General features: G+C 40.7%; 1 protein-coding gene across 2 annotated transcripts in view; it reads right to left on the reverse strand.

The window, feature by feature from the left end:
• Positions 1-9,179: 9,179 nt before the first annotated feature.
• LOC140393925 (E3 ubiquitin-protein ligase TRIM33-like) overlaps positions 9,180-22,640 on the reverse strand; it is a 256,428-nt gene continuing 242,967 nt past the window's right edge. Inside the window, exons 18-20 of one of the 2 annotated variants that reach the window (XM_072480564.1) lie at positions 20,360-20,512; positions 15,259-15,333; positions 9,180-13,288 (exon numbers count right to left, since the gene is read on the reverse strand). In XM_072480564.1, coding sequence (XP_072336665.1) covers positions 13,073-13,288; positions 15,259-15,333; positions 20,360-20,512 — 444 coding nt within the window. In that variant the 3' untranslated portion in view covers positions 9,180-13,072. The remainder of the gene's footprint in view (positions 13,289-15,258; positions 15,334-20,359; positions 20,513-22,640) is intronic. The other variant, XM_072480565.1, reaches the window with a different exon arrangement.

The following is a 22,640-nucleotide window of genomic DNA, read 5'->3' on the forward strand; positions in this document are numbered from 1 at the left end:
CCAAGTTGTGAAGATGTTGCCAAACTCAGAAGTTAAAAAGGAGAAAGTTGACATACTACAAAATTAAAAATAGAGAGGCTGGTTGCATGCAAAGTTGATAAGTCACAGATATATCAGAGGATACTGAAGGAAAGGTGAAAATTGAGGATAGGGGGTGGTGGATGACTGGAGAATTGCAAATTTTACACCTGTTCAAAAGGGGTGCATGAATAAGCCCAGAAACTAATAACTAGTCAGCTTAATGTTGATGTGAAAAAGCTTTTGGTATAAATAATAATTTGAAACAAAATTTGAAATAATAATTTGAAAAAGCCATTAATCAAGTGTGAATGAGTTAAAAAAAGCCTGCAGAGATTTGTTTCGGACAAATCATGTTTACCTAATTTTTCAACCTAGTTCATCAATGAGGTAACAGAGAGGGGAATGTGGTTGATAGGCTTGTCAGCCCTCTTAAAGCCCATGGAACAGGGACAGCAGCTAAGTGGAGTAAACAAGAGCCGTATATAATGGAATTCTTCAGGAATCTGTATTGAAACTAGTGTTTCTCTTGGTCTATATTAAATGGCTTAACCTGGGTGTACAGGCCACAATTTCAAAACTTAAACTGGAGGGCACCGATATCCTGGCTGGCAGGTTTGTTCGAGTCACTCGGGAGGATTTAAACTAGTATGGCAGAGGGTTGGGAATCAGAATGTGAGCTTAGAAGGTGCAATAACTGAAGGGAAAATAGAGAACAAAATTAAGAGAACAATATCACCCTCAGGCAGAGCAAAAAGGTGACAAGTGTGAGAAGGAAGGTGGTCAATGTATGATTGAGCATGTTGTACCTAAATGCACGCAGTATATGGAACAAGGTAAATAACCTTGGTGCGCACATTGAAATTGGCCGGTACGATGTTGTGGGCATCAGAGACGTGGCTGCAAGGGGATCAGGGCTGGGATCTAAATATTCAAGGATATGTGTTCTATTGGAAGGACATGCAGATGGGCAAAGGGGGCAGGGTTGCATTGTTAGTAAGGAATGAAGTTAAATCGATAGCAAGGAGCGATATAAGATCAGAAGGCATAGAATCTCTGTGGCTAGAGTTGAGGAATCGCAGAGGTAAAAAGACCCTGACGGCAGTTACGTACAGGCCCCCTAGCAGTAGTCAGGATGTGGGGCAGAAAATAAATCAGGCGATAGGCATGTAAAAAATGCAGTATTACAATAATCATGGGGGACGTCAATATGCAGATGGACTGGGAAGATCAGGTTGGTAGTGGATCCCAAGAAAAGGAATTTGTGGAATGTCTAAGAGACGTTTGTTTGAAGCAGCTTGTGACAGAGCCTCGGGAACCGGCAATTCTGGATTTGGTGATGTGCAATGAGGCAGACTTGATTAGGGATCTGAAGGTGAAGGAACCCTTGGGGAGCAGTGACCACAATATGAGAATTTACCCCTGCAGTTTGAGAGGGAGAAGCTGCAATCAGATGTAACGGTATTACAATTAAATAAGGGTAATTACAAAGATATGAGGGAGGAGCTGGCCAGAGTCGATTGGAAAAGGAGCCTAACAGGGAAGACAGTGGAACAGCAATGGCAGGAGTTTATGGGGGTTATTCGGAAGGCACAACAGAAGTTCATCCCAAGGAGGAGGAAACATGCTGAAGGGAGGACGAGGCATCCATGGCTGACGAGGGAATTCAAGGGCAGCATAAAAGCAAAAGAAAAAGCACACAAAGTGGCGAGTATTAGTGGGAAGTCAGAGGACAACGAAAAAAGCAATAAGGGGGGAAGAGTATGAAATACAAGTGCAAGCTAGCTAGTAATATAAAGGAAGATAGGAAGAGTTTTTAAAATCAATATCTTAAAGGTAAGAGAGGCATACATAGGCTTTGGACCATTGCAAAATGTGGCTAGAGAAGTAATAATAGGAAACAAAGAAATGGCAGAGGAACTGAATAGTTACTTTGCATCAGTCTTCATGGTGGAAGACACCAGTGGGATGCCAGAGCTCCAGGAGAATCAGGGGGCAGAGGCGAGTGCAGTGACCATCACTAAGGAGAAGGTTCTGGGGAAACTGAAAGGTCTGAAGGTGGATAAATCACCTGAACCAGATGGACTGCACTCCAGGATCTAAAAGAGATAGCTGAGGAGATTGTGGAGACATTGGTGATCTTTCAGGAATCACTGGAGGCAGGAAGGGTCCCAGAAGACTGGAAAGTGGCTAACATAACACCGGTGTTTAAGAAGGGAGGGAGGCAGAAGACGGGAAATTATAGGCCAGTTAACCTGACTTCAATCATTGGTAAGATTTCAGAGTCCATTATTAAAGACGAGATCACGGAGCACTTGGAAGTGCATGATAAAATAGGACTGAGCCAGCACGGTTTCGTCAAGGCGAGGTCATGTCTGACAAATCTGTTAAGAGTTCTTTGAGGAACCAACAAGGAAGTCAGACAAAGGAGAACCAGTGGATGTGATTTATTTAGATTTCCAGAAGGCCTTTGACAAGGTGCCGCATAGGAGACTGTTAAATAAGTTAAGAGCCCATGGTGTTAAAGGTAAGATCCTGACATGGATAGAGGATTGGCTGACTGACAGAAGGCAAAGAGTGGGGAAAATGGGGTCTTTTTCAGGATGGCAGCCGGTGACTAGTGGTGTGCCTCAGGGGTCTGTGCAGGGACCACAACTTTTCACAATGCATTAATGATCTGGAAGGAACTGAAGGCACTGCTGCTAAGTTTGCAGATGATACAAAGATCTGTAGAGGCACAGGTTATATTGAGGAATCAGGGGGGCTGCAGAAGGACTTGGACAGGCTAGGAGAGTGGGCAAAGAAGTGGCAGATGGAATACAATGTGGAAAAGTGTGAGGTTATGCACTTTGGAAGGAGAAATGGAGGCATAGACTATTTTCTAAATGGGAAGATGCTTAGGAAATCAGAAGCACCAAGGGACTTGGGAGTCCTTGTTCATGATTCTCTTAAGGTTAACGTGCAGGTTCAGTCGGCAGTTAGGAAGGCAAATGCAATGTTAGCATTCAGGTGGAGAGCTAGAATACAAACCCACGGATGTACTTCTGAGGCTGTATATGGCTCTGGTCAAAGCCCATTTGGAGTATTGAGAAGTTTTGGGCCCCAGATCCAAGGAAGGATGTGCTGGCCGTGGAAAGGGTCCAGAACAGGTTCACAAGAATGATCCCTGGAATGAACAGCTTGTCTTATGAGGAACGGTTGAGGATTCTGGGTCTCTACTCGTTGGAGCTTAGAAGAATGAGGGGGGGATCTTATTGAAACTTACAGGGTACTGCGAGGCCTGGATATAGTGGACGTGTAGAGGATGTTTCCACTTGTATGAAAAACTAGAAGCAGAGGACACAATCTCAGACTAAAGGGACGATCCTTTAAAACAGAGATGAGGAGGAATTTCTTCAGCCAGAGGGTGGTGAATCTGTGGAACTCTTTTCCGCAGAAGGCTGCGGGGCCAAATTACGGAGTGCCTTTAAGACAGAGATAGATAGGTTCTTGATCAATAAGGGGATCAGGGGAGGAGGCAGGAGAATGGGGATGAGAAAAGTATCAGCCATGATTGAATGGCGGAGCAGACTCGATGGGCTGAGTGGCCTAATTTTGCTCCTATGTCTTATGGTCTAATGATAAAACAGAAATATAGTGAATTAAGAGGAACAGAGATAAACCTCAAAAGGGCACAGACCAGGGGTTTTCAAGCTCAGGATCACGGCCTGAGGGTGGGTCGCGGCGCTCGGGCTCAGCATTCCCGCTTGCAGGAGGAATAACCAACTGCCGCATACGCCCTTTAAAAATGCCAGCCGGGACAGACTTTTGAGATTGCCTACCATCCTACACATGCATGCCGGATCAAGCAGTGCCCAGGCACTTAGCCCAGAGGGGTGGACCGCCTCCTCCGGATATCAACACTGTCCAGGGCCAGTTTCTTTTCAAAAAGTGAGTCCTCCCGAAAATAGGCCACCCGCCCCCTGCAGTGACATCACATTTCTGGGCGCGAGCGATTCCTCAATTTTGCAGCTGCATGCAGTGCCAGTGAGAATTCCTGGGCCTTTGGGGAACAACCCATGAAGAAGCTGAAAACAGGAAAACAAGAAGCAGCATAAAGATGATTTAGGATTCAAAGTTCATGGGCGCGATTCTCCACTCCCGCGCCGGTTTGGAGAATCGCCTGGTGCGCCATTTTTCCCCGCGAAGCCGGTCCGACGCCCAAGCACCGGGAATGGCCCCGTCGCACTCTGCACGGCGCTGGCCGGAGAATTGCTCGGGACACCCAAAATGGCGATTCTCTGCTACACCCGCTATTCTCCGGCCCGGATGAGCCGAGCGGCCTGCCCAAAGCGACGGCTTCCCGCCGGCGCCATCCACACCTGGTCGCTGCCAGTGGGAACACTGGGGCGGGGGGGGGCGCGGCCTGTGGGCGGGTTCTTTCACCGGGGTTGCACTCAAAAGGGGTCTGGCCCGCGATCGGTGCCCACCGATCGGCGGGCCGGCCTCTCTAAAGGAGGACCTGCTTTCCTCCGCGCCCCACAAGATCCATCCGACATTTTCTTACGAGGTGGCCTCAGGGAGGACGGCAACCACGCATGCGCGGGTTGGTTCGGCCAACCCGCGCTTGCGCGGGTGACGCCAGTTAGGCGGCGGATGACACGCCGCCGCTTCGATGCGGCACCAATGCCCAGCGCGCTGACGACGCTGCTTTAGCAACACGCGCCCCCCCCCCCCCCCCCCCCCGAGTTTCTCGCGGCCCCGATCCAAGCCCATTTTCGGGCCCTTAATCGGTCGAGATCAGGGCAGCTTCGCACCGTTGTGAACGTCGACGCCATTCACGACGGCGCGGGCACTTAAGTCGCGGGAGCGGAGAATCGCGCCCCATGTGTTATACTCAGGGAAGCACTGGCAAATGAAAGTTTAAAACCCTCAAAACTTCAGATATTTGAAGTTTGAGGACAAACCTGTTTTTCAACGGATGCAGTGAGACCGTAAATCATCAGCAGAAGTCATCATCAGAAATGTAGCATTGAACAACAAAGGAAATGACACCATGAGTACCAAGCTGGCTCATCGGTCACATTAAAGGTAAGTAAAAATGGTGGGTCACAAGGGTCGGCCGGTGTGGGTCCCGAAGGATGTCCGGTTAGCAAAAATGGATCCTAGGCAAAAAAGTTTGCAAAACACTGGCATAGACAGCCTGGTGAAATAGGTGGACACATGACAGGTAAAATTTAATTTTGAGAAGTGTGATCTGATAAATTTTACGAGGAAGAATGTGGGAAAGCAATATAAAGGATATAAATTCTAAAAGGAATGCAGGAGCATAGGTGGTATTTATGAATCATTGCAACTGACAGAACAGGTTGAGAAAGCGTAAGGCATACGGAATCCCAAGTGTTATTAAGTGTTGGTGCAAAAGCAAGACGTTATGGTGAACTTTTATGAAACAATGGTTTGGACAATACTGGAGTAGTGTCCATTTCTGGACACCATACTTTGGGAAGGATGTGAAGGAATTGGAAAGATCATGGGAATGAGGGACACGAGTTATAAGGATAATTTAGATTATCTGGGATTATTCACTTTAAAAGAGCAGGTTGAGAGAAGATTTGATGGAGATTTTAATAGATAGGGTTAAACTGGTTCACAACGGAAGGTCAAGAATCAGATGACAGATTTAAAGTGATTGGCAAAAGAACAAGGGATTACACAAGGGAAAAGCTTTTCTTTTAAAGTAACGAGCAGTTTGGGTTTAGAATGCACTGTCTGAATGTGGGGAGGAGAAAGATTAGAGATTCAATCCTGGCATTCAAAACAGGAATTGGATAATTATCTCAAGAAAAAGGATTTGCAAGGTTACGGGAAAAGGCAGGGGTTGTGACTAACTGAGCTGCCAACATGGAGGCTATGGGTTGAAAGACCACCTATGTTGTAAACATTTTATGATTTAAGACACAACTGAATTGGTGTAACAATAAAAAGAGTTTTCCTTTCACACATAGGGATTGAAGGAATTTAAATTTGAAGTTCAAGCAAAATTAGGACTGATTTCTTTTTGACAAGTTACAACAGAGCCAAGCTTTTGCTGCAGAGAGAAAGATGAAACTGAGGAGTTGCCTCATTACAAACTTACTGGAGAATAATGTGGGAAAATAAGATGTCTCCTGACCTACTACTGTTAAGTGCTGAGATCCACTGATATATGTTTGGGAGACAATAAATTTCATAGAACATTAGAGCAGTACAGGCCCTTCGTCCCTCAATGTTGCGCCGACCTGTGAAACCACTCTAAAGTCCATTTACACTATTCCCTTATCGCCCATGTCTATCCAATGACCATTTGAATGCCCTTAGTGTTGGCGAGTCTACTACTGTTGCAGGCAGGGCATTCCATGCCCTTTCTACTCTCCGAGTAAAGAACCCACCTCTATCTCCCCTCAATTTAAAGCTATGTCCCCTCATGCTAGACATTACCATCCGAGGAAATAGGCTCTCACTGTCCACCCTATCCAATCCTCTGATCATCTTGTATGCCTCAATTAAGTCACCTCTTAACCTTCTTCTCTCTAACGAAAACAGCCTCAAGTCCCTCAGCCTTCCCTCATAACATCTTCCCTCCATACCAGGCAACATTCTGGTAAATCTCCTCTGTACCCTCTGCTTCCACATCCTTCCTATAATGCGACAACCAGAATTGCGCGCAATACTCAGCTCCGAAACTCAATCCCTCTACCAATAAAAGCTAACACACTGTACGCTTTCTTAACAACCCTCTCAACCTGGGTAGCAACTTTCAGGGATCTATGTACATGGACACCAAGATCTCTCTGCTCATCCACACTGCCAAGAATCATATCATTAGCCCAGTACTCTGTCTTCCTGTTATTCCTTCCAAAATGAATCACCTCACACTTTTCTGCATTAAATTCCATTTACCACCCCTCAGCCCAGCGCTGCAGCTTATCCATGTCCGCAACTCCACCGACTTGAATGTCATCTGCAAATTTACTCACCCATTCTTCTATACACTCCTCCAGGTCATTTATAAAAATGACAAACAGCAGTGGCCCCAAAACAGATCCTTGTGTTACATCACTAGTAACTGGATTCCAGTCTGAACATTTCCCATCAACCACCAATCTTTGTCTTCTTCCAGCTAGCCAATTTCTGATCCAAACTGCTACATCACCCTGAATCCCATGCCTCCATATTTTCTGCAGTAACCTACCGTGGGGAACCTTATCAAACGCTTTACTGAAGTCCATATACACCACATCAACTGCTTTACCCTCGTCCACCTGTTTGGTCACCTTCTCAAAGAACTCGATAAGGTTTGTGAGGCACGACCTACCCTTCACAAAACTGTGATGACTATCTCTAATCAAATTATTCCCTTCCAGATGATTATACATCCTATCTCTTATAAACCTTTCCAAGATTTTGCCCACAACAGAAGTAAGGCTCACTGGTCTATAGTTACCGGGGTTGTCTATAGTTACCGTGGTTGTCTCTACTCCCCTTCTTGAACTAGGGGACATTTGCTATCCTCCAGTCTTCTGGCACTATTCCTGTAGACAAAGATGACTTAAACATCAAAGCCAAAGGCTCAGCAATCTCCTCCCTAGCTTCCCAGAGAATCCTAGGATAAATCCCATCTGGCCCAGGGGACTTATCTATTTTCACTTTCCAGAATTGCTAACACCTCCTCCTGATGATCCTCAATCCCATCTAGTCTAGTGGCCTGTATCTCCGTATTCTCCTCGATAACATTGTCTTTTTCCTGTGTGAATATTGACGCAAAATATTCATTTAGCGCCTCTCCTATCTCCTCGGACTCCAAGCACAACTTCCCACTACTGTCCTTGACTGGCCCTACTCTTACCCTAGTCATTCATTTATTCCTGACATATCTATAGAAAGCTTTAGAGTTATCCTTGATCCTACCTGCCAAAGACTTCTCATGTCCCCTCCTGGCTCTTCTTAGCTCTCTTTAGGTCCTTCCTAGCTAACTTGTAACTCTCGAGCGCCCTAACTGAACCTTCATGTCTCATCTGTACATAAGCCTCCTTCTTCCTCTTGACAAGTGTTTCAACTGCTTTAGTAATCCACGGTTCCCTTGCTCAACCACTTCCTCCCTGCCTGACAGGTACATACTAATCAAGGACACGCAGTAGCTGTTCCTTGAACAAGCTCCACATTTCCATTGTGCCCATCCCCTGCAGTTTTCCTCTCCATCCTACGTCTTGCCTCATCGCATCATAATTGCCTTTCCCCCCAGATATAACTCTTGCCCTACGGTATATACCTATCCTTTTCCATCACTAAAGTAAACGTAATCGAATTGTGGTCACTATCACCAAAGTGCTCACCTACCTCCAAATCTAACCTGTCCTGGTTCATTACCCAGTACCAAATCCAATATGGCCTCGCCTCTCGTTGGCCTATCTACATACTGTGTCAGTAAACCCTCCTGCACACATTGGACAAACACGGACCCATCTAAAGTACTCGAACTATAGCGTTTCCAGTCAATATTTGGAAAGTTAAAATCCCCCATAACAACTACCCTGTTGCTTTCACTCCTATCTCATGAGTAACTCATGATGTTTGTCTGGCATATTATAAAATCAATACATACTAATACACTCCCAGTAGTCTGTTTCCTTCCCTACTCAAAGTTGATGCAAAGGAGAAAGGGGGAATAAAGCAATTTAACCCAGAGCAAAAAAAACCCAATAACCTTTGCTAATCCATATACACACACATACTACAGCTTCACAAAAAAGTCTACAGCACTTTATGGATAAGAGTTCTATCTTTCTGTTTTGCTGAAAAGGTGGTGTCTGATGCTGCAAAACTTAACATTTTCCCTTTCAACTAAACAACTTTTTTTGTAATTTTGTCAAGGACAAGTCAAAAGAAGATGGCCCTAACCAAACATTATGCTTGCCTAGCCCAAGGTTAAATTACCACGAGAAAGGCCCATTCCTCCAGCTACACTGCAAAACTTGTGGTTTGATAGTATTAAAAGTAATAATACAGAACCAAAATCTTATACATCAAATTGACTCGTGTACAATGGCTTAGCTGAAACCAGTCAGCTGGGCTGAACAAAATTTTTTTTTAAAAATCGGCATTTAAAAAAAATTAACAAAACAAACCAGGAATATCAACTATTTCAGCAGAAACGATACCTTGACTTTTATTTGAGAGCTGGAACTGTGCTTTTTGGCTGCACTGCAGGTTATACCTACTTTGTTGGCACAAGAAAAACACTCCATCACTCCATGCCCCTTGCCAGCTGTACAATTTAATAGAAATGACTAAGGAGAAAGTTTCCAATTAAAGCATTTTGTCTGTTCTAATGCAACAACTCTCATCGTCTACAACACAACATTCCGTAATATTTTAAAACAGGTAATATTTACAAACTGTTGACAGGCTTTTAAATAACTCATTGACAAAAATACTGTAAACTTTTAAGTTACAAAATAGCAAAAAACACAGCGGATGCAACAGTTATAACTGGCAATCATTAAAAAAGACGGGTGAAGTCAATTAAAATTCATCCATAGGACTATTGACTTTGAGTATGATCAGTAGCTAATAAGGCTGTATATTTTTATGGCATACACAAGCAGCTTTTCAAACTAACAAAAGTAATAATCACTAAACAACCAAATCTAGGACTTTCTTCAATTTCAATCCTGCATCAATAATAACTATAATAGGACTCAAGATTGCCATTTTAGGTTTCAGTCTAAAACATAAGTCAAGGTACAGTGTAAATGAAGCAAGAGTGTCAGAAAAAATGTACAATTTAAAAATGAGCTATGAGTGTAACTTCATAACGTCAAACAGCAGTTCCCCTCTAAATAGAATATTACATCAATTGTTCTCTCTCCCTTTCAAACTGAGCATAGTAACAGCATCAGTCCTTTCAGGCCCAAATTAAAGGAATTGCAGTGTACATTAGATGTGAGCCTAGACATCAATAGTATGAACATAAGGACCTCAATTTGATCACTGAATGAAAATCAAAAGTAACTATCAAGTTAGGGTGGTACTATTGAAGCACATAAAAATGGTAAATCCTACATTCAACAGACCCGACAGACATTCTATTTGTATTTTGATGCTTAACACTGGACCTTTAGGAACCATATTTGCTTATGGTTAACTTGAACATCTATCTACATCTGACTGAAAGCTTATTATGGATTGTGTTTTTTTTTTTAAAAGACAAAAGTCATGTCCCAGTGATGAAAATAGTGCAGAGTACGGAGTGAGAGAAAATTGCAAGTAAACAGTCGAGGACGATTTATCAACCTACAAGGTGTGCTATCCAGAAATTAGATGAAGGGTAAATTAGAAATTCAATTAGATTTTCAAGTATGTGCTGTGTGGGAATAACAGAAGCAGCTGGTACTCACACTGCACTTAATTGACCAAAAAGACAATGGTATCCAAGCTGTATGCTTAACTTCTAATAAGGTATGTATCCACATTTCAACATTTACTATAAGATATCACATATACGATGGAAATTTTAGGAAGGTCAATAATAAGGAATATATATTCCAGCCATGAATTTTTTTTGCCCGCTATCCAGTGTTACCATTTTGGATGCAGATGGATAATCAGTTACAAAGGCGTCTTGTCAGGAAAAATTGTAACTGGGATAAAGTCTATATCCGGACCAGTTGCGCAAAAGTCTGCACTGTACAAGAAGTCTTATTCTGCCTTATATTACTATAGAATTCAAACATTTGATTAAGTTGTCAACATAACTGCTACTTTGCGAGGGTTTCTTTCACTAATTCTTATGAATGGTTCAAACCACTAGTTTATTAACGCCGAAATTGTGGTATAAAAGAAAAAGGGTGCATTGGGCAAATATCTATCTTATTTAGAGGCTGAGATTTTACATATTTAAACAGTAATGGAAATACTTGGATTCTACTAGCCTATAAGTTTTAACTAGCATGGTATCAGTGTCTATCCTATACCCAAACTTCAAGTAACAATATAAAAAGCTGACAAAAACCATACATAGATGGCATGGAGCATTTACGCATCCTGTGCTTGTAAAATTAAAAGAACATTCAACACGGAAGTTTTTTTTCCATCTACTTGACTTCAATTTTACAAAACCAGAGAAGAACAACACCTCCAAATGCATAACTTTCATCTTTTATTTTGAAATTGTATGAGCAATTCGTTCATCGTGATCAAGGTGGGAAATGGTGGTTTAATTGCTGGCTGTGCACACTTCAATCTTTGGTTCTTGGCATCAACGATCGGCAAAAATTCCCAAAGTCAAGTAGAGCAGATTTGATTCCAAGCACAGTTCCCTGCAATGGCCCATTATTCTCACACTGAGCAACAATCTACGCCTTGTAAATAAACATTTAAGCACATGATTGATGCATCACTTGCTGAACCAGGATTGAAGCATAATTTGGGCTTCAAGTTCTGACTTGCTTTTGGGACGTTAAAGCAAACGTTAAAGTCTCCCGGCCAGCCAGCAAATGCTATAATCAAATTCATGACGCATCTATTTATGTTAATCACATCCTGTTAAATCACCTAACAAAAAAGGCACTGAACGTAACCATTGAAAGCTATATCCTGTTGTGCTATTGACGTTACTTTCTCTATTTCTGATACCACTCATCCTTATTGCATGCATGAGATAGGTTATCAACAACAATTTTATTCTGCAAGCCCATATCCATTAAGAACTAGGTTGAGGCATGCCAATTTCATGTTACAATGCCTCAGCTAGCAGGGAGAAAAGTGTTGAATTCAGCAGAGATACCAAAGGAGAGAGGGCGATGCAAAAAAAAAAAACCAAAACCAAAACCATTGCGCCAAATGGCTTATTAATCACTTTTACTTAATATTCAGTTGAGTTTGAAGATGTTTGTTTCAGCTTTTTAGTGGCCAAGTGCATGACCTTTTCACTCCTGTTCAGGAATGGCAAGATCAAATTTGCCCTTTTAAAAAAAATGTCCAAGATTCTGTCGTAATTTAGATCGTGCCCAATTTTGTACTCTAATGTATTTTGGGAATCCACTGATAAACTAGCAGTGCAGAAAGAACCAGACTAAAATGTCTGGAAAAATATATTGTTCCATTACCTTTAAATCCCCATAACTTTAAATTTATGACAAGTAAGTCCCCCAGCAAATAAATCAATTGAAAATTCAACTTGTTGATGCAGTGTGACAGGGACAACAGATTAAAGTGTTGTGGCCATTCCACAGATTATGCCATTAATTTGTAGGTTTGCAAGCCATATCCTGGACTTCTTTCTAACTGTAAAGTCAAATAAAAATGTACAAAGCTACACACGAAATAAGATTCTATTTACAGTTGTCTTGCAAAAATAAACAAATCTTTTACTTTCAATATGTGAAGGAATGCTACAGTGGTCCTCCAACAATTCAAAACGTGGTTAATGGCAGTTAATTATTGCACTGCACATATGTACTTCAACGGAATCAAAGAAACAAACTCTGGCACTCAACAGATAGTGTTCAAAGATTGTGCATCTGATTTTAATTGAACACTTGGTAGCTTAAAAAAAGGTAACTGAATGAGAACAGGCACCTGGAAGGCAAGAGCTACGGTGTTTTTAAACCTGATAATTGTGTGGTAGGTTACCGTTCTATACAGAGAAAATTTCCATTTCTAAATATGTAAATTAAAGATCTGCGTCGTTAATAAATAGTTCCTTGTGCATGCCAATAAAATATATGCCATCTACAACGTTTAGCACACAAGAATCAATCAGATAATTACATCAGTGAAGGCAAGGATTTTTTTTTTTAAAAAAAGGAACAGAATCTGGAAAAGACTCTCAGTTTTCAGGTAATGAACAAATGCAACAAATTTTTGTTTATTTGTACAAAAACATTTTAAAACTCTAATAAATACTGTATGGTGGATATCAGCTTTTACAACCAACAAGCAGATAGCCACAGGTGTATTGCTCACATCCTGCGAGCACAAAAAGAGGGAAAAAGTCTAAGAAGTTCATCTTTCCCCTCAAAGGTGGAGAAAATCATTTAATGTGCACTGGTCTGTCGTCCGACTTTAGCCGCTTTCGCCTAGGTTGAACGAAGTCATCGTCCGAATCCTCACTAACATGAGCTTCATCTTCGTGGTCGGAATCTGATTCCGCCAAAGGTGTGAAGGTTCTGTCCAAATAAACCACCCGTAGTTTTGCTTCGAAGTAGCTTTCTAGAGCCTTGCCAGCCTGGGCCACCTCAGAATCTACCTAAAAGTGAAAGCAATACAAATGTATTTAATCTTGCTATTAACATGCCTGTAACCCCCATTTAAACAAAACATTCATCTATTAAAGCCCTTAAATATTAATAGGCAATCTCTGCTGTGACAAACCCATACAGACCTTCAATTCCCCAATTTATTCTATGTTAGTTGATCTCAACCAAGAGAGGAGCTGAATTCTTATTGAGCTTAATGTTCTTGAGCTTTGGGAGAGAATGTGGGAAATGAGCCAAGGTTCCTGCTGGGCAGTCAGATGGTCACTGCAATAAATTTTACTTGTATAGATGTCAGCTGTGAATCACAAATGGTCTACTAACACTCACTGTCTAAACTCAACATCCACTAGGTGAGGAAACAGAGGCTAGATCCTGTTAAATCAAACTCTTGCAAGTGAGCATCTTCAGGTAAGGAGAACATTGGGATAAACTCTTCCATTTGTTACAAGCTGTATACAAAATCTACTTTAAACGAGGATGCATCTTTGAAAAGGTGTTAAATGCATACAAGATTCCCAAAATAAAATATATCCAGATTTTAAAATCTTGTCTTTACAAGGTGGAGCCCAGAAACAAGATGATCATGTTCTGTTTTATGTCTATTGTTTTTACAAAGACCTAACAGTAGAATAAGTAAAACAAACTTTTCTCTGTAATTTCTTCATAACTGTATATCCCCCATTACTATCATACTTGTAATGTCTTAGTGGTAAATCCACTTACTTCACTAATAGTATAGTAAGTGTGCTCTGTCTGAAGGCAGGTCCTCTACTAACTGTCAACTGGTGCTTTGCTCTCAGGGGTAGGACAAATAGTCAGATTCCAAATCTAGCTCAGGTGGAAGGGGAAATCAAACCCTCAAGTGCTGGCATTATTCTGAATAATCTATACACTAACCATATAGCCAACTGAGATAACTGGCCCAACCACAATATCAGTATTCCACAAAATATCAGGGCTTTCCTACACTATTCAAGCATTTCCATGCATATATCTGCTTACTTGCACAAAGCAAAATGCGCATCAGTTGATGTATTCCTTTACATAATCTACCAAATGGCCAAACCTCACGACAACAGAGGCATATAGAGGAACACATTTCCAGTTTTAATGTGTGATTAGCAATATCTTTATGGACGTCTCATTCAAAGTATTCCCATTAGAATTTCACACCTCTGACACATCTGGGAAATAAATTTTCATGCATTCAAAAGGCCAACATTGAAGGCAGCACAGAGTATCAACTTATTTGACATGGATAACAATAGGCGCCAAAGGGGGACCAGTGAAAGAGAAAATAAATTGAAACTGGATCTGCTAATTTCCATCTCAGCCCTGCTTTCTCACAAAATGACAATGGCAAAAGCATCTCAGTTGTTGACTAGAATAATACTCCAGTTGCTCCAAAAACTGTTGTTTTTGGGCTCAAAATTACAGACTGCTGATGAATTGAATATTTTAGGCACCCAGCGTCAAGCACTTCCAGGTAATCCACAGTATAAACTTCTTTAGACGAACAGATGATCATTCCCTACTACACCACCGAGACACTCCCATTTTTCACACCTACTTTTTCAGGTTTTCAATAAAAGATTACTAATCTAGTACCAATTTAGGAGCAGCAATCTGTTGCGAGCTCATATCCATTCGGCAATGGGTTGAAGCTGGTAACCACATGTCACATTTAAAGGTCAATAAAGACAACTTGCATCTGATCCGGCTGTCTGAATTTGAATAAAGGGTCAAACGTGAAAGGCCCGGGTGTCATTCCCTTATACAATAAATTTGATCTGGTATAATGGTCAATGGCTAAAATAATATTCCGAGATATCCCTTGGTGAAACACTATCACTTTTATTCCACAAACATCTTGTGGAATTTACACATAAACAACCAAATTCAATTGATACACACTGCAGAGAAAGAAACAGGTCTGTCATAAGCAGGGGTGATGTTTTACCTTGGTTCTCATTTCCCTTTCTTTGGTCCTCATGAGGGCTTGAGGACCATTTTGAACCCCAGGTAATAGGGTAACCTTTATGAGACAATAAAATTCATAATATAAATTTGTTTTATGTTGCACTGATAGAGACAAACATCAAAGCTTCCTTAATATCTGTACAGTTTACCCTTTATGTGCATACTCATTAAGTATGTGCACAAAAAAAAATCCATGCTCCTTTTGTTTAAAAGGCTGATCTATTAAAAAAGCAAAAATGAGGTGGCATTAAATTGGTTAATAATCAATATCACAGGCAACTGTCATGCTGTTAGCTTATCTTCAATATCCCTTTTTTGAATACAATGTTTACCGTTCCTGTGTGATCAACGTCTTCTGCAAGCTAAGTGAAACATTACAATGTGAACAGATTGTGCAACACAACAACACTGCTCAATATAAAAACGAGATGGCAATTTGCATCGCTAACAGCTGTAATGTTTGTGTAAATCCTGTTTCCATTTATTGTGAATTTGGTGAGCGGAGGCAAATTCTATCATACAGTCTCACTGTTAGAAAAGTAAAGAAAACATTGCTCGAGAATTTATACCATATTTTGTGTGGGCTCCAAAGTCTGGAACACTGAAAAATATTGAAGTTTCCCACTGAGTAAACACATATGGTTCTGTAGCAAAATCTAGAGTCTGAATCCAATTCTTGGTTTGCACTCAAGTGATTTAGGCTTAGCAAATGGAAATACTGGGATCCTCAGTTCTCAGGAATCTTTAGTGATCGGTGTTTACATTCCTGACCAACAATGGGACTGGCATTGGGGAACAAGACCTTCTTACATTGGCCCACACAGCAAACGTGGTACAGCATACAGAGAAGACACTTTCAGAGAAGAGTAACAAGAGAGAAAATTGGGGGTGGTGTCGTGAATGGTTGAAGGATGTGATAGAGGAAAGAATTCATTAAAGTTTTATTATATGTCACGTAACACATAATTACAGAATCCTCCAGCAATAACTATACTTTTCAAATAGATAATTGTAAATTTTCACTGCAACTTAACTGTGACATCTTCAGAGTCAGGTACAGTTAAGTACAACAGATTATTTGCATATTGCCTGAACATATGGTGCTAGCACAAATGAGATTTTGCCTATCCTAACAAAACTGTTATACAAATAAAGGCCATATTGAAGGCAGAATACCTAACACCCACAAAGCACTTCATAAATGCATCCTCCAACTTCAGCAGATATATCAGGTAGCCTTCGAACAATTATCCTTCAATAATTTTCTTAGAGAAAACGGGTGAAAAAAGAAATTTGAAATCATAAACCTCCTCTATAAAGTAGCATCTTAATTTGAATTAAAAGGGGAGAAATTTAAACATGCATTTAGTATTGTTCAAGACATCTATATTAAAAAAAAACCCACAGAATTCCACAACTGCCAGGTTGTTTGAAGGTTCTAGCGCCATGGGAATATTTTCAACGATTGAAGTTACAAAGTTTCTGATACTGAATTTTACATTTCATAAAAGTAATTTCACATATAATATTGCATTAAAGCACAAGTGGAAAAATCTTCAGAGTCAGCCAGGGTGAATGTCATACCTAAAAGGACGTTAAAACTCCACAGAAGGTATTAGTTAAATTAAAACTAGCACCAGAATAAGCAACCTGCCCTGAGAATTGACATTCTAGTCTCCAAGGATAGAGGCTGCTGAAACAAACCAACATATCAGTCGTAATGTACGTAGAAAATAGCCCTCTGAATCCATTCATGCCGAACTCCATAGAGGGGTATATATGCAGTGCAGTGATCACCAAGAGACCCTCGAGCTCCAATCTGTCACAATAGTCAGGTTATGGTTCAAAGTAAACAAAACGTGTACATCTAAACTGTAATTAATCGAGAGGACTTGTAGTTGCAGGTGTATATAATGTCTGCAGGATCCACATGATCACGACCATAATACGATTCAACTTTCACAATGGTCACGTTTACTACCGTTTAATCTCTTTCAAGCAAATTAATCAGGAAAATGCACTGAGAGAATATTTCTTGTTGAGTACAGTGATTAAGCAGTTTTAAGGCATTCAGGATTGTGGGGAGAAATCGGAATGTAGCTGGCCGAATAAATGTTGACATTTTGAGGGGTCCTTTATTTATGCTATGATGCCAATTTTAGCATTTTATTACGTTCATTTATTTTGGGCAATTTTTATCAACAATTTTGGAAAGCTTGGTCACTAACTTTGGCTTGTAAAGGCTAAAGAGTACATACATGGGCAGCGGCAATGCACTGGCATTATGCTGCCCATGGGGAAGCTGAGCCTATAGAAACAAATACCAAGCCAAGAAATGAAGCACAGGTGGCACACGAATGAAGAAAAAAATACTCCCCTAAATTTTGTGCATCAGGGAACAGCTACAGACTGAAAGTTTTAGGACTGAGTTACTATATACTGTGCACAGCAAACAAGAAAATGGAGTGGACAACTAATGGCCCTTCGAGCCTGCTCCGCCATTCAATACAATCATGGCCGAACATTGGATCCAACTCCACTTCCCTACCTGTTCTCGTATCCCTCCATTTCCGGAGACACTAAAAATCTGAATAAATTTAAGGCTGAGGTAGACGATAATGGAGTATCCGCAACCCTTTGGGGCAGAGAATTCCAAAGATTCACAACCTTTTGATTGAAGTAACTTCCCCATATCTGTCATAAATGATTGATCCCTTTTCCTGCGACTGTGCTCCCGTATTTTAGATACCCTGACGAGTGAAAACAATCTCTCAACATCCACCCCATCAAGCCCATTCAGATCCTGTACGTTTCAATTACTTAGTCTAATTCAGCCTAATCGCTCATGTTGGCAGTTGATTCTCCACCCATCTCTCAACACTGAACCCGACCATATTTTTCTATTCCTTTCAAATTCATGTGCTTATCTAGCTTCATCTTGAATGTGTCTATGCTGTGCTACTCAGCTGAACCATGAACTGTGACAGGATAGTGATAAGATTTCAAGGGGACAAGTGGAATGGACAGACACGTAACTGATACAATTTAATGCAGGGTTATGTAATGATTTTGGACGCAAAAGCAAGGAGAGGCAGTATAAAATAAAGAATACAATTTTAAAGACGGTACAAGATGAGAGAGATTGAGGGTGTATGTGCACAAACCTTCGAAGGTGGCAGGGCAAGCTCAGAAAGCGGCTGATGTGATGAAAAGATGTGCAGGATCCTCAGCTTCACAAATAGAGGCACAGAGCATAAAAGCACAGAGGTTATGATGATCCTGCATAAAACATTAGTTTGGTCTCAACCGGTGAGTTGTGTGCAATTCTGGGCACTATGCTTTTGGAAGTGAGTGAAGGCTTTAGAAGAGTGCAGAAAAAATCTACAATCGTGGTTCCAGAGATGAGGGACTTCAGCTATATGGATAGATTGAGAAGTTGTGTTTGTTGACCTTTTTGGTTAAGAGGACATTTGATTGAGGTATTCAAAATCATAAAGGGCCTGAACACAGTAGAAACTGTTGAGATCCAGAGGACATCGATTTAAGGGGAATGGCAAAAGAACCAATAATACACAAGGAAAAACATCTGAAATGAGTGGTTAACTTCTGGAATGCAAATAGCGGAGGCAGAGTTTCAAAGGGATTTGGATAAGCATCTGAAGGGAACGATTTGCATGGGTGCTGGGAAAGGGATGGGGAGTGGGAATAGTTGAGAGTTGGCAGAGACACTACTGGCTGAATAGCACCCTTCTGTGTTACTATTAGAACATAGAACAGTACAGCATAGTACAGGCCCTTTAGTCCACGATGTTGTGCCGACCATTTATCCTAATCTAAGATCAACCTAATGTACACCCCTTCAATTTACTGCTGTCCATGTGCCTGTCCAATATGGTACCTATTCTAAGGTACCATATACAAATAAATAGTTTATGGCAATTTTAATAAACAATTAATATCTACTTTAATTCTCCTATTTACAACTTCAGTGAATGATGAATTTATATCACAACCACATTGAATTTTACAGAATTTGGTCATCCTTGGGACACATTTTTCTCCATTGCTTTCATATATTTTTTGTGATATGGAGATCAGATCGGAGCATGGTATTCTAAACATGGCTTTGTACAAATTTAACGTAACTTGCAGATTTTTGAATTCTATTCCTTGAATAAACTGCAGACCTCTGTTCTTTATCTGATAACTTTTAATTATGTTTTTAAATTCAAATTTAAAACTCCCACGTACAGCTGGCCTCCTCATTCCTCTGACCAAAATGCATAATTTCACACTGATCTATACTGAAATCCATTTGCCATCTACACGCCCATTTTGCAAGATCATTGTCTTCTTATATTTTCTTTAGTATTAACTGTATTTTCAATTTGGTGTAACCTGCAAATTTGGATATTGTATTTCAGATACATAGAATTTACAGTGCAGGAGGCCATTCGGCCCATTGAGTCTGCACACCGCAACCCCACCTAACCATTTTGGACATTCAGGGCAATTTAGCACGGCCAATCCACCTAACCTGCACATCTTTGGACTGTGGGAGGAAACCGGAGCAACCGGAGGAAACCCACGCAGACACAGGGATAACGTGCAGACTCCGCACAAATTGAACCTGGGACCATGGTGCTGTGAAGCTTTCTAAACCATTCGTGCAAATAGTGAAGTGGTTCCTGATCTTGTGGAACACCAACTCCCACCTTGTGCCAGCCCGAGTAACTACCTTTAACCCCTGTTTTACAGCCATTCATTCTGTGACTTGGCCTGACTTCACTCCTTAGTCCTGTATTTACACAACTAAAAGCCTTTTGAAAGTCCACGTGTTATTTAATTTGCTACATTACTCTCGTCTCCATTACTTAGTTCAATAAAAATTGGTTGCGCATGCTGACTATACTTCACTTCCAGCTTCTGGATGAAAGTCAAATTAAACTCAGTTCAAATCTGGGCTTGTTTAAAGTGTGGAAAATGAACTCTTAATATGGATTGCAAAACTTCACCACCAATCGAAACAGGTAACAGGGCATGAAGTTTTGGAGCATTTGAAAAATACAAATTATACTTACTTCATTGAACTTCTCACAGTTCTTAAAAATGAGCCTAATATCAGCTACAAAGTTCTCTGGTGTTTGGTAATGTTGAGAGTGTTTTTTCTGTAATTTCATTTTCACTCTGGATAAATCCATTGGATTCTTAATAATTCTGTAGTAATCAGGAACCTGGGAAGAAAAAACGCAGCTTAATTCCATTTTTATGGATATTTCAGTTATATCTGTAGACCAAGTACCAACAGTCTGCACAACACTTATCGCATACGGAGTAAGGGAAAACAGTGGAAAATAGCTCCACTTTATTACTAGCTGGTATAAATACTTTTTTTTTTATAAAAAGAGTTATGCAGGGAACAAAATTACCACACTCTTATCTTGTGGCTTTAACTTAGAAAAACATCTCACGACAATTCAGACTTATTAAAAGATGATTTTAGGAGTGGTGACCAAATGATTGGTGAAAGAGGTGGAGTTTAAGGATGAGGTGATGGAAGTAAGAGAAAATTCCAGGGTACATGGCTTAGGCAGGTCACGGTAAGGCTGGCAGTGGTATGGAAAGGAAGGAATATATGAAAGGCGTCAAATTCAGTGCAGAATTTCATTGGGAGAAGTGGGGGAGAGGAGTGTAGATTGAGAGCAGGTTACAAATATAGGGTGGGGCAAGACCATACAGGCTGCAAAAAAAAAAAAAAAGGTTTTTGAATGGTTCTCAGAATGGGGAATTTCAGTTATGCAGATAGATTGGAGAAGCTGCTGTTGTTCTTCCAAGAGAAGTGGAAAAAGGTATTCAAAAGCATGAGGACTCTGGACAAGAGAAATATTCTGTTGGTAGAAGGGTCAAGAACCAGAGAACACTGATTTAAAGCGAGTAGCGAAAGAAACAGAGTGACATGAAGACAAAAATCTGTTTATTCAGCGGATATGGAATGCACAGCTTGAGATTGTGATGAAGATAAATTCAGTCACTGCTTTCAAGAGGGAACTGGCTAATTTTCTGAAGGGAAAAGATTTGTATGGCAAGGGGAAAAACGTAGGAGCAGGACTAGTTGAGTTGCTCTTGGAGAGTTAGCAGGGACACGAGAGGCCAAACAGCCTCCATCTGCATTGTAAAAATTCAGTTATTGTAAGGTGGCCACTTGGGCAGCACGGTGACGCAGTGGATAGCATTGCTGCCTCACGGCATTAAGGTCCCAGGTTCGATCCCAGCCCTGGGTCACTGTCCGTGCGAAGTTTGCACACTCTCCTGTGTTTACGTGGGTTTCACCACGACAATCCAAAGATGTGCAGGGTAGGTGGATTGGCCACGCTACATTGTCCCTTAATTGGAAGAAATGAATTGGGTACTTTAAATTTATTTTTTAAAAAGAAAAAAAATTCTAAGATGGCAACATCAATGATTCCAAGATGGTTATGCCAATAATTCAGACCAAGGCGATGGTTGTTGGAAATGACCATAAACATACAGTAATGGAGGTTTATGAAATATGTTTATGGATGAAAAAACCCTTTCATATTTATATAGCGCATTTTATAACTACTGGACGTCCTAAAGTACTTTACAGCCAATGAAGCACAACTGGAAGTCTAGTCCAATTGAAACATAGAACTATGGTAGCTAATTTGTAAGTAGTCAACTTACATAAACAGCAATGTGATAATGACCAGCTAATCCATCTTTGTTAAGTTTACTGAGCATCAATATTAGCAAGGACACCAGTGATGACGCCCCTGCTCTTCTTTGGAATGTCTCAGGATCTTGTCACTTGAAAGGGTAGATAGTATTGGTTTAACATCTCTTCCAAGTCACCTCTGACCTCCACCTCCTTTAGTACAGGACTGGAATGTCAGCTTAGATTGTTCTGCTCAAGTCTGAGTAGCTTGATCCCAAAACTTTCTGACTAGAGGGCAATTAGTGCTACCAACTGGGCTATTATTGATGTAACACCTTTAAAGCATTCCTAATTTAGAGGACAGATGAAGATTGCAAACATCAAGAACAAGTTGTTATTCAATGTAGAGGATAAAAGTGTTAAAAAGGGCTGGGAGTCACTACCCCAAAGTGTCAAGTATCAAATAAAATCATTCTTAACATTGTTGCTAACAGAAAGCTTGTGTTAGCGGGTCCTGGCATCTGTACATGTTATCAACACGTTAACATGAAATGACAAGAAAGGTACAGTTCAGAAGTTCAATTTTGAGTTTAGGCTGTAGGGACTTAAAGATTAAATTGCAACTAACAATCCATTGAAAGAGAAAACTGTTCTACTTAAGTAATTAATTACAGATATTGTGGCTA

The sequence above is a fragment of the Scyliorhinus torazame genome, chromosome 17 (assembly GCF_047496885.1).
Source record: "Scyliorhinus torazame isolate Kashiwa2021f chromosome 17, sScyTor2.1, whole genome shotgun sequence".
NCBI classification, from domain to species: Eukaryota; Metazoa; Chordata; class Chondrichthyes; order Carcharhiniformes; family Scyliorhinidae; genus Scyliorhinus; species Scyliorhinus torazame.